This window comes from Amblyomma americanum, chromosome 9 (assembly GCF_052857255.1).
Source record: "Amblyomma americanum isolate KBUSLIRL-KWMA chromosome 9, ASM5285725v1, whole genome shotgun sequence".
Taxonomy (NCBI): domain Eukaryota; kingdom Metazoa; phylum Arthropoda; class Arachnida; order Ixodida; family Ixodidae; genus Amblyomma; species Amblyomma americanum.
The window spans coordinates 60,060,072-60,074,146 of record NC_135505.1 but is presented as its reverse complement, the minus strand read 5'-3'; the positions used below and the strand labels follow the sequence as shown (position 1 = coordinate 60,074,146).

The window sequence follows — 14,075 nt, the reverse complement described above, 5'->3', positions numbered from 1 at the left end:
GCTGGCTGCGTCGTACAAGCTCCCGGTCCAAGCGCCCGTGGAGGTGATGCCGGTGTTGTTGGCGTTGGGGGCACCACCCGGACGGGTGGCAACAGCGCTGGAGACACCCCTGGCCGTAGCAAGTGGTAGCGTCCTCCGTTGACTCGCCGGAACGGGCTCAGGCACGGCAGGAAGTCCACGATGTGAAGCCGTAGAACGCGAGCTCACCGTAGCAGTAGCCGGCGTCGTTCTCTTGCAGCCAAATTGAGCGTCCCTGACCCGCCGGAGCCTCCGCTTCTCTGCGGTTGTTATTGTTGCCTTGGTCGCATGGCACATACCCACGACGGAGGATTGGCCAGGGTTCAGTGGGGATACCCCATAAATAGGAAAAGCTGGCGTCAAGCTATTTAATTAACCTTGGGTGAATTATAATAATAATTGGTTTTGGGGGAATGGAAATGGCGCAGTATGTGTCTCATATATCGTTGGACACCTGAAGCGCGCCGTAAGGGAAAGGATAAAGGAGGGAGTGAAAGGCGAAAGGAAGAAGAGGTGCCGTAGTGGAGGGCTTCGGAATAATTTCGACCACCTGGGGATCTTTAACGTGCACTGACATCGCACAGCACACGGGCGCCTTAGCGTTTTTCCTCCATAAAAACGCAGCCGCCGCGGGCGGGTTCGAACCCGGGAACCCCAGATCAGTAGTCGAGCGCCCTAACCACTGAGCCACCGCGGTGGGTAATGAACCTTGGGTGAAATTTCCGATTATTTTAAAAGAAAAAGAAGGAACAACGTATCGGGAGAAAATATTGGAGAAATAAAAATGTAAGATATGAAAATACCCAAATGCTTTTTTGAATGCGGAAATTTTATGGAAACATTTAGCAAGGGAATCTGCCGGTAGCTGTTATATAATTGTGGAGGTATTCATAAACTTGATGCAGTGCAAAACACCTGGCGCTCGCTCCGAAAGAGAGGAGGAGAGGAACCGACAAGGTGAGACCCAATTTTGTAATCGGAATTTCTAGATGCGTTCTCCTCTGGTGTGCAAACCTCCGGCAAGAGAGTAAGAAATGCTCCAATGTCTCTACTTCGCCGCAAGCCGCACAGAGGTTTGTCGGACTGAACCCGCATCAACATAAATACAGATTTAAACGGGGAATCCTGCACCGCATGAGTTTTATCGTTACCTCACACTGTCGGGTTTTACATGCACGAGTCTTCCATGGGTACATGAGATGTCGGTAGTCGACAGTAAAGAGTAAGGGATCGTTGCATGCAGTGGATATAAACTGAAAACGCTGAAATCGAGTCATTGCAAAGAGGACAAGATTAGGAACGCTACTGACAACTGGTGCATTTAGAGCTGCTTTTGCCAAGAAGTCTGCTTCTTCATTTTGTAAAATACCGGTGTGGCCTGGTATCCAAACGAAGTGCACCTCTTTCACCCATCCAGGAAGAAAAAAGTCTAGTGAGCGTCTACAAAAAACGTCTCGTGTGGACCCCAGGGCCAGCAGAACAGAGAGACAATCTGAGAGCAATATTACCTGAGAAACCGTTGTGGGAATCGCCAAAGCGGCCAGCGCCAGAGCCATGAACTCTGCTAGAAATATGGTTGTATAATCCGGGACTCTGACCGAAAAGCTCCACGATAGAGACTCTGAGAAAATACCAACCCCTGCCTTCCTTTCGATCCCAGACGCATCTGTAGCAATTACAATATGTTGCGGGTACTGGGCAAGGTGATCCAAGAGGATTTCAGTTAATATCCTAGCAGGCAGATGCTTCGCATTAGGTGGGAAAATGAAATCAAAAGCAATATCCACAGGAGACGCTGCCCAACCAGCTCTACATACAAACCTGAGATCCACACCAATATTGGATAGCAGATTCTGGGTAAATACAACCTGAGGTAGGTGGAACCTTGGCCAAAAAGGATTGAGAAAAAGAGCAAGGTGAGAGACGAAAATAGGAGTAGCCACACCAGAAGGAGACTCAAATGCTCGCAAAAAAGTCCTGACAGTTACCAGATGAAACCGGGAGGTAAGGTCGGGAATACGAGCCTCCAAGTGCAGAACTGCGGTAGAAACTGATTGAGGGGGACCTAGGCAGAGGCGCAGTGCGCGCCTTTCTAGCAGCAGCAATGGATGAAGTTTATATTTAGGGGAGTCAGAAAAAAGTATGCAGCCAAATTCCAAAATGGGTCTGACATAGGCTTTGTAGGGAAGTACAAGCGTATCCCGGCGCATACCAAATTTCCTATTGCTTATCCGTAGTAGCCTACCTAGTGCACGCTCTCCTCCCTGCACGTTATTTTTGATGTGGGGCCGCCAATCCAAAGTGGAATCTTAAATGACGCCTAGATACCTCAACGAGTCTACCTTATCCGTAGTAGCCTACCTAGTGCACGCTCTCTTCCCTGCACGTTATTTTTGATGTGGGGCCGCCAATCCAAAGTGGAATCTTAAATGACGCCTAGATACCTCAACGAGTCTACCTGAGGTATAATGTCCGAGCGATAGCGTGATGATATATACAGAGGTATGTTGGTTTTAAAAAGTAGTACGTTGCTTTTGTGCACATGCAATACTAAATTTAATGTATCAAGCCAAACCTTAAGCGCATTGAGGTAGTCCAGGAGAGAGCGATATAAGGCATGAATGTCTGCGGCAGAAGCAAAGAAGGCTATGTCATCTGCATAAACATATACTGTAACTTCAGGGTGAACAGGAATGCCGCACATCAACAAATTGAATAGAAGCGGCGAAAGTACTGACCCTTGTGGCACGCCTCTGGTTTGAGCATAGGTGTCTGATGTGAAGGAACCGTCGGAGCAAAAGAACTGCCGTCCAGTTAAAAATTCGCGGATCCATGCAAAAATGTAGTACGGTGTGCGTAATAATGCCAATTTAGAAAGAAGGATCGAATATTCAACACTGTCGTATGCTTTAGCAATGTCAAGCGTCACTAATGCTGAGACTTCCTTCTTGTGCATAGCAAGGCGGATTCTGCTCTCCAAATCGACATGAGCAGACCAAATGGAGCATCCCCGGCGAAAGCCAATCTGGGCAGAGCTCAATGCATTCATTACTGAGATATGAGAGGATAGGTGGCTGTGCACAATTCTTTCTATGTGCAGTACCAAATTGGATGTTATAGCTATCGGCCGAATGTTATCAAAATGGAAGCCTTTCTTTGTATCTTTTAAGAGCAATATCATTTCCGCCACCTTCCAGGAGTGCGGTAGCCATGCAGTTTCTAATGATCAGGTCGATGAGGTGCAGGGTGAAGTCTTGCGCTAGTATTTTCACCATACCGACTGTAACACCATCGCAACCCGGAGCTGAGGATTGCATTAAAGGAACTGCAGTTAATAATTCTGATTTATCAACGGAAACATAGTCTGAGGAGGGGTAGGGGGGCGAACAGGGGGACTCTACGCTGCTGCTGAAAACGTGAAGCAAGTCCTTGGGCAATTCGTTCTAACTCAACTTGCGCCTCCTGTGAAGAGAGCACCACCGAGCTGGTTAACTACATGACTTAGTGTTAACATTGCGTTCCACAAAACGATACAATGCCTTCTTATTTTTTGGGTTTGACAAATATGTGTTTAAATTTTGATTGTAGTCATCCTTTGCCTTTGCTATAGTTCTTTTAAATGAAGCCGAGAAAAATTTGTAGTTGATCCAATTTTCTGGGCTCTGATTATGCGATAGAGACCTCCACGCTGCTTTCCTACGACGGAAAGCTGTCTCACAGTCTTCATTCCACCATGGGGATGGTGATTTATTGCAAAGAGCAGAACGCACAGTGAACTGGGAGCTCTCCGTAGCCTTCAAAACTGAAGAACACACACGCTGAGCCCTACATGGTCTTACATGAACATGGACCAGATGTAAGGGAGGCACGCAAAGAAGATGTGTAGGCTTCAATATTAACTAATTTTCGGGTAGAACCATGCTCTCGGAGGGGGCTCACCAATATAGTGAAAGTAATTGGCAGATAGTCGCTAGACGTGCCACAGCCAATCGTGGACCATGCCCCTATATCTACACCTCTTGTTGCCAAGGGCAAATCGAGAACTGAGCGCGAGTGTCTGCGGACGAAGGTGATAGCCCGGGAGTTGCAACACCGCACATCATTTTCTGACATCCATGCCCATAACATATGGCCACGTGAATCAGTATAGGTACCCCAGACTACGTGGTGGGAGTTGAAGTCCCCAGCAATGATTGCCCTGCTCTAGTTTGCAAGTAAGCTGTCTAGGTGGGCTGTTCTACATACTCCATTTGGAAAATAGACATTTGCAACTGTGACTGTAGAGCAGTGCGGCAAAGTGAGATCTATAGCTAGGAGCTCGCAATCGGAATCCATTACTCTTTTAGTTATTGATGCCCGATGGCAAAATTTTGACGAAATCATGGTCACCAGCCCGCTGCCCCTACCATTTATGCGATCCGCACGGAAAACACGAAACCTGTTTAAAGAAAATGACTTAATAGGGGATAGCCAGGTTTCCTGCAGGAGCACGATATCTGGGTTATGAGATGATAGAAGAATTTTTAAATCAGGAAGAGAAGATGCAATTTAGCGGCAATTCCATTGTAGAACCTTTATACCCGCCATGGTGCCTATTTGAGAATGGAGGCTGAAACAGCCTCTTGAAGAATATCTGATTTGGAAGATACACTAGGAGAGCCTTTTTTGGTCTTGATCTGGGGAACGGAAGAGTTAGGAGGAGAGGATGAAGCACGACGCTTCTGCGTAGGACAAGCCATTTCTATGTCATTAGTGCAAACAGTGTTGCGAGACAGACTTACAGGGATGCTGTCCAGAGGCCGCTCATGAGACGGCACCTGGGGTATTGACGTGGCAACGACAGTTTGAGGCTTGCTGTGATGTTGGAGGTGTAGTAACTACAAGCTGAGGTTGAGCAATAGCCTGATTTGTAACAATATCAGCCAAGGCCTGCGTGAAGCTGCTGAGCATGCTCTCGGCCACCACTGAGAGCGCTTTTTCGACGGATGCCACTATTGAGGCAGACAACGTGGCCTCGAAGTCAGGAGTAGAGGAACGCACTATGCCGGCATATGAATGTTTCCTGCTGTTAAGTAGTGCATAAGCATCTGCCCGTGAGCAGCGGTTCTGCTCAATTAATTCCAATAAACTTTGCTCCCGAGACCGACTTTCACAAGCGGCATCAGCGGCGCAATGACTGTTATTGCATAAACAACAGCTTGGCTGTTCTGCGGTGCAGCTATTGGAAGAGTGACCTTCACCACACACCCGGCATCTGGTCGCCGACTTACAGGCTCTACCACTGTGTCCAAATCTCCAACAGTTGGTACATTGAAAGGGTCGAGGACGCAGCGGGTCCACTCGCGAGACAAGTGGCCAAACCTTCAACTCCGAGAGGCATGTACGGCCAGCAAAAGTTGCTATGACTGACTCCGTTTGAACACGCACTCCAGCCATCTCGGGAGATCAGCGGTAAACAGCAACAATGCCCTCCCCGGCTTCTTGGAACTCCTCCAAAATTTCTTGGATTGAAGAATGCGGGTCCACTCCTCGGACAATGCCCTTAGTGCATGGAAGCTTCTCAGGAATGAAGGCCTTAACTGGAATAGAAGCGAAGGTTTTTTACATGGGAGCAGATCCGACACACACTCAATGCTTGCCGACTTGCAAACAGTGCCACGCCTGCCGAAAGGTCGCACTTCCGAGATGTCGAGATAATGACCGGTTAGACTTTTGAGTTGTTCCTGGAGTGATTTGGGATTGTTCATTTTAAGAATTCCATCTCCAATCGGTACAATCGCCACAGGGATTGTATCAATCCCATTTTTTAGAAAAGAATTTAGAGGAGCTTTCGGCCGGCAGGCTGGCGGACCAGGCTGCCGAGCCTCCTCCCGGGGAGGTGAAAGACATTTCTACACACTGCGCGCCGGCACCCTTATACCCCTGTCACACGGGCACTTTCGATCCTCATTGAGCTCGATCTGCATCGAGATTTTCGAGCACGCTCGAAACATCCGGTGCTACACGGGCATTTTCAATGCTCATTGAGAAGTTTCGCTCATGTGTGTTAGGTGGCGCCAAATGTTCCACCGACAGCCATAACATGCTGATGTCCGGCAACACTGTGCAGCCGGAGGCAGCGGCAGCCAAATCCGTAGCCAGATGTGATAGCGGTTGGCGCCAAAACCAAAAGCTTTGCTGTCACAGCTGTGTAGATTATTATGAGTCTACAAAGGAAGCGTGGGATTGCTCTTATGATGGTGGAGGCCGCTGACCTCGAAGTCGAGATTGAGGCGGCTAAATGTCAGACGGACAGTGTGAAAAGGCGGCTCCTTTTTGCGCACGGGTTGCTTATCGCAGCTACGGTTGCGTGCGATGGTACAGTCCAGCGGGAAAGGTGGATGTACAACCGAAACGAACGCTGGTTCGAGGACACTCTCCCCCACCTCGGTGAACGGTTCTTCAAACAGAGCTTCCGTGTGACTCCTCCGACGTTTCGGTACATAGTCGAAGCTTGCCGGCCCCTGCTGCAGCGCGTCGACACGAATATGCGGTTGGCCATCTCTGTCGAGAAGCGCGTTGCAGTGGCGATGTATAAGCTGTGCTCCTCGGCAGAGGATAGGTCTGTGGCCAATCTTTTCGGCCTGGGGCGATCCACCGTGAACACCATATATCGCGAGTTTTGTGACGCCGTAGTGTGCCTACTTGAGGACAAGTGGGTAAACATGCCCTCTCCAGACGCAATGGGCGACCACATTAGAGAGTTCGGCGCCGTTTGCGATTTCCCACAAGCGGTAGGGGCACTCGACGGTTGCCATTTCCCCGTGTCGCCGCCCAAGGAAAGCGCACCAGACTACTACAACTACAAAGGCTGGTGAGTTATCTCATATTTGGCTTATGTAGAGCTTACATGTTGCAGCCATAAAGGCAGCATTGCAGCAGTACGAATTTGCTAATGCAAAAGTCTTCAGTTCACAAGTCATTGTGCATGTCCATGATTTGTGAGGAATTCTTTTAATGCTGTTTTTCTTTTCACAGGCACAGCATCGTGCTGCTCGCCTTGGTAGACCACCGGTACCGCTTTCGGTACGTGAACGTTGGATCACCAGGGCGCTGCCACGATGCCTACATCTACCAACGCTCCCAGCTGGCAGAGTTTATTGAAGGGCCAACATTTCAGGCTCCAGCTGTAGTCTTCAGTGGAACAGCTGAGCCTCCATTAATACTCTGCGACCAAGCATTTCCCCTCACAACGCACTTGATCAAACCCTTCAGCCACAGCGCCCACTTGGATGCCGATATGAAAAGGTTGAACTACCACCTGTCGAAGGCTAGAAGGGTAGTTGAGAACGCCTTTGGCAGACTGAAGGCAAGATTCAGGTTCTGCATGAAGAGGATGGAGTGCAGCATGGATACAGCTCCACTGGTGATCCGCGCCTGCTGCACGCTGAACAACATCTGTGAAGCATTTGGGGACCAAGTTATGCAAGACTGGACCTCTGATGCACAAGTTTCCGAGGCCCTGTATCAGCAGCCACAGAGAGTCACAGATGACCAAACTGCAACTGGTGCTGCAGTACGAGCTGCAATACTACAGTACTACAAGCAACGAGCACAGAACTGAGGTAAACCGTGCTATCCATTTACAATAACAGTGTTTGCTGGCTGGCTAGTTGGTGCAATCCATTCACTTCAAGAAACTGTGTGAAAAGATAATGGAACACACAGGAGACGCAATCAAAATTTGAAAAGTTATACCTTTTTATAGGCTTCACAGCCAACAGTTTACAAAAAAATGTACATATCACATTCAATGGAACCAAATCCAAAAGATGCGAGGACAAGACAAAAAAGGCACTGGCTGGCTTTATTTTGTCATTCGTCTTTGTACGCTGGTCCTGTAGTTAGACCATGAATTACCAACACGCCCACAATGCTTTGTTGCTACAGTATATATCACCCGAAAAATATCACAAACTGCTGCGAAACATACTCAGGTACTGGAAATATGCTCAGGTACTGGAACAGGTGTAAAAAGCATAGAACAGCAAGGAAGAAAAACAATAAAAGACAAAATTGAAAGGAGTAACCTCAGATATCGCACTGCATGTGGTTAACATAGCCATGATTATTGCAAATCACTCAGGTACTGCAGAAAGTGCGAAAAATGCTAAACAATAATTAAAATCATAAGGAGTCACATTAGAAAATGTCATATTGCACATAGTTAACACAGCCACAAACCACAAATCACTGTGCCACATTGCGCAGGAACTGGAAAAAAAGCAAAAAATGTGCACGAAAACAAAGAGACAAAATCTGGGCTCACATCGGATGATGTCATATTGCATGTGGTTAACACTGCCTTCAATATCACAAATTGCTGTGCAATATCACGCACGCACTGAAATAAGTGCAACAAATGCACAGCAGCAAGAAAGGAAAACAAAAAGAAATAGATAAAATCTGAAAGGAGTCGATACATAACGTCATATTGCACATAGTTAACACAGCCTTCAGTACCACAAATCACCGCACAACATTGCGCAGGTGCTGAAACAAATGGAAAAAATGCGCACAAAAAAGAAAAGAAACAAAATCTGGAGTCACATCAGATGATTCCATATTGCATGTGGTTAACACTGCCATCAATATCACAAATTGCTGCGCAATATCACGCACGCACTGAAATAAGTGCAACAAATGCACAGCAGCAAGAAAGGAAAACAAAAAGAAATAGATAAAATCTGAAAGGAGTCGATACATAACGTCATATTGCACATAGTTAACACAGCCTTCAGTACCACAAATCACCGCACAACATTGCGCAGGTGCTGAAACAAATGGAAAAAATGCGCACAAAAAAGAAAAGAAACAAAATCTGGAGTCACATCAGATGATTCCATATTGCATGTGGTTAACACTGCCATCAATATCACAAATTGCTGCTCAACATCGCGCAGGCACTTGCTGATATGAAAGCAGGGGCAAAACATTAAGAAATCCGACGAGTCTGAAAACTAATGCAAAAAAAAACCGATAGGCAAAGCAAAAACCGAAAAAATAGAAACATACAACTCTGAAAAAATTAGAAAAATTCTTAACTTGATTCAAAAAACTTTGTTATGGCATTCACCATTTTCTCTTGCAGCGTCAAGTGCCGCTGCCTCATCTCCATCTCTCTGCTGTGACACGCTTCAAGGCTCTCACGCAGCATCCTCTGCTCCGTGAGCAAAGCTTGCCTAAAGTCAGACGAAGCAGTCCGCAGCCTTTTTCTATTATTTTGCTGCTCGCGGATGCCTGCCTGCCCCTCAGCTCCTCCATCTTCAATGGCCGCTGACTCGGCTGCAAAACCTCCGGCCCTGCTGTCGTCCGCGTTCAATGCGGGCTCCTGCCAATTTTCCAGTGCGGGGCTGCCATCCTCAGCGGTCCCGGTGTCGGCGCCCACCACCATGCCAAGAATGATCTGCGTGACAATTTATGATGTTTGCCTCTCAATGTCTTTGCTCCATAGACAAGCGAGAAGTGTGGGATCAAGCGTGTGTGAAACAAGGATGTCTCCAGTGACTAGCTGTGAACTGAAGCAGTGATAGTAGACGGATTTTGTTTCTGGCCCACTTATATTCTTTTGCCATCTAGTGGATAGAAGTTGAAGTCGCTTTTCACATGCGTTCCTGTCGACCTGGCCGTACAAGTCTGCTCTGCTGCTCTCGAAGCTGACAAGTCTCTACCTAAACGAACCCCCATTGAAGTTCTGGATCTCCGTAGACTCCTGCAGTTCTGCCTGGATAATACTTACTTCGTCTTCCAAGGACGCTTTTACCGTCAACTTCAGGGCACACCAATGGGTGCCTCTATATCAGTGACCGTCGCTAACCTCTGTATGGAATCCGTCGAGCGCCGTGCCCTTGAAACGTTTGCATCACCTCCTAGAATTTTCCTGAGATATGTTGACGACTGCTTTTGCCTGATTCGGAATTCTGACTTAGCCGTCTTCTCGCACCATTTGAATTCTATAGAACGAGCAATAGACTTCACTACCGAAGAAGAAGCGAATGGTGCGTTGCCCTTTCTGGATGTATTGATAAGGCGGGACAGCAACAAGCTCAGTTTCAGCGTTTATAGAAAACCGCCCACACCGGAAGATACCTTAACTTTAATTCGGTTCACCCTGCTACACAGAAGAAATCAGTCGCTATGTCCTTGTTCAAACGACCGCAACGCATCTGCAGCTCCCTTGAAGACCAGACCATTGATTTTCAAACTGTACGACAAGAACTTTCAAGCAACAACTACCCGACCTCATTTGTGCAATCTGTGGAAAAACAGTTATGTCGCCCAGCAAGCGATACTCCTCTGTCACCCTTGAAACGTGCTGCCGTGCCCTATGCTCCCGGACTAAGCGAGGCTTTAGCACGCATCATGCGCACCTTTGGTGTTCATATCGCCCACTTTCCGACAAGAAAACTGCGCCATGCGTTGGTAAATGTCAAAGACCCCCTTCCCAAAGAAAAATATCCAGGCATAGTGTACAAGGTTCCTTGTTCCGACTGTGACTATGCATACATTGGCGAAACCGGAAATTTCGAGAGGCGGCTAAAAGAACATAGTAACGATGTACGTAACAAAAAAGTGGATTCAAATGCTATCGCCGAGCACGCAGTATCTACAGGCCATGACATCGACTGGGGTCGGGCACACGTGCTTTCAACAGAAAAGAAGCTATACCCTCGCCTGCACTTGGAATCATTAATCATCCAAACTACTAGTCACACCCTCAACCGCAACGATGGAAATCTTAACCCAATCTACGCACGCTCCCTGCGCCCTCTTTTCAAGCATATGTAATGCCACTGAGCTGCTTGCTTCATTTCAATGTGAACAAGGCTCCCGTACGGGAGCCGAAACGTCTGTTTTTGTTTTTTGTTTTCTTTGGTCGGCGCTCCTTCTTCTTCGTCAACATTGGCAATGTTTCTTCAAAGGTCATGTTTTCTTTGCTTACTGCCTGAGCAAATGCCTTTAGGTGCCACCTAAGGCTGATTCTGTAGACATCATGACCGCACTTGAAACATAAGGTGGTTGATGCTTTGAATTATGTGATGGTTTGTAGCACTAAACGACAGGATGACAGCACTAACAAATATGTCGTTGAGATGATGGAACTAGAAATAAACATCACTATGGTTCAAATGCAACCTAGCACATGCTGTGTGCTAGGCAACGTGCAGCAGTGCTGAAAGACAGACTACAAATGTCAAGCTGTTTGCATTTTGTATGTGATGTCACCTTGACACGTTTATTTAGTATTTCAGTGTGCCACATATTTCATGACCACATCATAGATACTCCAATAAAGGCCATTTTTCAAAGTTCTCGGTGATGTAAATGAAAAGGTGAGGAAATGATCGAGCACAACATTTTTGGCAAGTGCACTGCCAATCTCAAATTTGATCTACATACCTCCTCTACAGTGGCTCCCCCAGAGCAGCGGGTTTCTTGAACGAGTGAGGGGTCGTTCATTGGTAACGACCCCAAGAAAGAATGGATCCGAGCGTAATGGGGCCATTGGATGGCGCCCGATCCTGTGGTGGTTCCATTTTTGTTGAAGTCCCTAAAAGGATGGAAAGTTGCGCAAGTTTACATAAAGGCAGAGCAGTGTGCATTTAAAAGAGAAAAGAAAAGCCCGTCATTAGGTGCATATTAAACAGAAAAAAAACAAGCCTACCAGATTTTACATTCAGACGCCAGGCTTGAAATGAATGGAGACGTAATGAATCAAAATTGCACGCTAGCGCTAAGAAGCGGGGAGCCGTCTGGTGCTACCAAAGGACTTTTTTTTATCACTGCTTACAAATAGCTAAATGAGCAAGGCGGGTTCTCGGCGGTAATTTGCGGGCACCCTCCCCTAGAGGTCGGAAAATATGCAGGTGCCTTGAAGCGCGCCGAAAGTTCTTCGAACGTCTCTCTCATTGTCTGAAGACCATCGCGAACTCGCAATTGAAACAGCTTACAACCATGCTTTTATAACACTTCGGAATTCGACTGCCGTCGGTCCAAGAGTGAGTTGCGGCAAAAGACAGCAGGGAGTCGGTTTCCTCGTATTCACTGTGCGAAGAGTAAAACTACTCCATAACAAAAAAACTATGCGATGTCGTCACCGTATACCATGGCCGACTCAAATCTCGTTAGGCACGAAATCCAGCGCAAACAAAAAATACACGCGAGAACTCAACACCCCCACGGTGAGCAGCCGACAAAACCTGCCTGCACGCGCTCGATTAAAAATTGTCGCTGCTGACGCGCCGAACCTGCGCCACAGAACTGGTTCAGCACCGCGCTGGCAACACTTTTTCAGGATTGGTGCCGTGAACCAGCACTGAATCGAATGCAGCTATAGCGCAATGACATCTCGTGAAGCGTGAATTCAAAGCAACGAAGCAGAACAGGTGCAGGTGAGAAAGCCAGTGCCTGCGAAGTTGGAGGCCGTCTAAAAATGCTTACTTACCGGTACATCTGCGTCAAGTTTCTTATCTTGTGGCGCACCTCTGCTGATGTGCGATGGAACCCTAGGATCCGCAACGCCTCCGCGATTTCCGCATACACTGCGGCGTTCCTCTTCTGGCGCCGCAAATCATTCAGGTGGTCCTGCCAGCAATCGATGAGAGCGGCTGTCTCGCGCTCGCTCCACAGTCTGCGCGCCGGCGAGCAGGAGGACGCCATCTTTGTTTACACTGACGGCGAAGCTTGGAGCGTGGTGTGGAGATTATTTTCAAACATGTTTGCATATAAGCACGCATAGTACCTGAAAATGTTCTGTCTTGCATTTTAATCAATTACAACAACAAAAATTGTGGTTTCGTTTTGTTAACTAGTGTTTATTTCTATAGCTTCATGAGAGCGAGAGTGTTCTCGATTGTGCTTGGAACCTCAAGCACTCTTGAGGAATCGGCATTGAGTCAAGCAGGATCGAGCTCGATTGCGCTTGAAAGTGGCCGTGTGACAACCGTCGATCTGCATTGAGTTCGATGAGCATTGACTCAATGAGGATCGAAAGTGCCCGTGTGACAGGGGTATTACATCACCCAAGACAGCACAGCAACACTGAACCCTGGAAAAAACCCCACGAACGTGGAAAGGCCTCACCAAGTATGCGCCCGGTACCACCAGGAAATGAAGCAGGCTGGCGGTTGTGAAGCAGCAACAGCCACGAACGGACGCCACAAACGCCACGTCATCACGAAGCCTAACTCGAGCGAGCGAGCAGCGAGCAGCGCGACCAACGCGGCTACGGAGCCAACGGCTGCGGTTCCTCCCCCCCCCCCCCCCTCCGTGCCTCGTCTGTCTGTCTGTTGTTGTTGCCAGGAAGAAAGAAAAGGAAAGTGCACAGGCCTGCTCACTGGTTCAAGCTGAGCCACAATCGCTACCACGTGCAGAAAGTAGGAGAGTTGGAAGATGGGATAGAAAGACAGGATAGTAAAGACGCGCTAAAGACAAGGCCGATCCCGGAGGCAGTGCAATACCGGGTCAACCGGTGGCGGGAGTGTAGCATACTTCAAACTCTCCGTCACATTTTCAAAAATAAGTCCAATTCGACCCATAACAGATACGCTACGGGGTCCGGACATTCGCGCCGCCCCCGTGCCTCGCTCTCCCTCGCCCTTTTATTGTCTCGGCGTTAGTCAACGTAAGCCTTGTCGTCGTCTTCTCTTCTCAACCAATCATCTCTCTCCACCTCACCGAATGCATCTTCTTCATCTTCTTTATTCTTCGGTTAATCCACGTCATCTTCTTCACACCTCTTTCCTTAAAAATCATTTAGGCTCCCTAATATATGTGAGAAGGGCCCCCTCTCTCAAGACTTTTTCCATGAAAAACTGCTCGCGTCATCCTCATTTTCAAGCCATCCAGCCAACCGACTATCTTCTGTGGCGAACCTGGACCCAGCACACAGCACACCGCAGATGTCCAGCACACACTAAAAGCACACCACTAACACAGCACACCAAACTGCATTCTCGGAACACTAACACACCACTGCCGTTGTCCGTACAGAGTCCTTAAAGGGACACTGATGGTTT

At 47.8% G+C, this 14,075-nt stretch overlaps 2 protein-coding genes across 2 annotated transcripts; one reads left to right on the top strand and one right to left on the bottom strand.

The window, feature by feature from the left end:
* The first annotated feature begins 5,954 nt into the window (after nt 1-5,954).
* On the top strand, nt 5,955-7,190 carry LOC144104438 (uncharacterized). Its single transcript, XM_077637427.1, has one exon. The coding sequence runs from the start codon at nt 6,219-6,221 to the stop codon at nt 6,873-6,875; it is 657 nt and encodes a 218-aa protein (XP_077493553.1). The 5' UTR covers nt 5,955-6,218; the 3' UTR covers nt 6,876-7,190.
* A 1,220-nt stretch (nt 7,191-8,410) lies between these two features.
* On the bottom strand, nt 8,411-12,827 carry LOC144103232 (uncharacterized). The gene is made up of 3 exons (XM_077636009.1): nt 12,503-12,827; nt 11,458-11,608; nt 8,411-9,463 (listed from the first exon to the last, which is right to left on the bottom strand). Exons 1-3 carry the CDS (start codon nt 12,715-12,717, stop codon nt 9,098-9,100), a joined length of 732 nt encoding a protein of 243 aa, XP_077492135.1. The 5' UTR covers nt 12,718-12,827; the 3' UTR covers nt 8,411-9,097.
* Between the last annotated feature and the right edge of the window lie 1,248 nt (nt 12,828-14,075).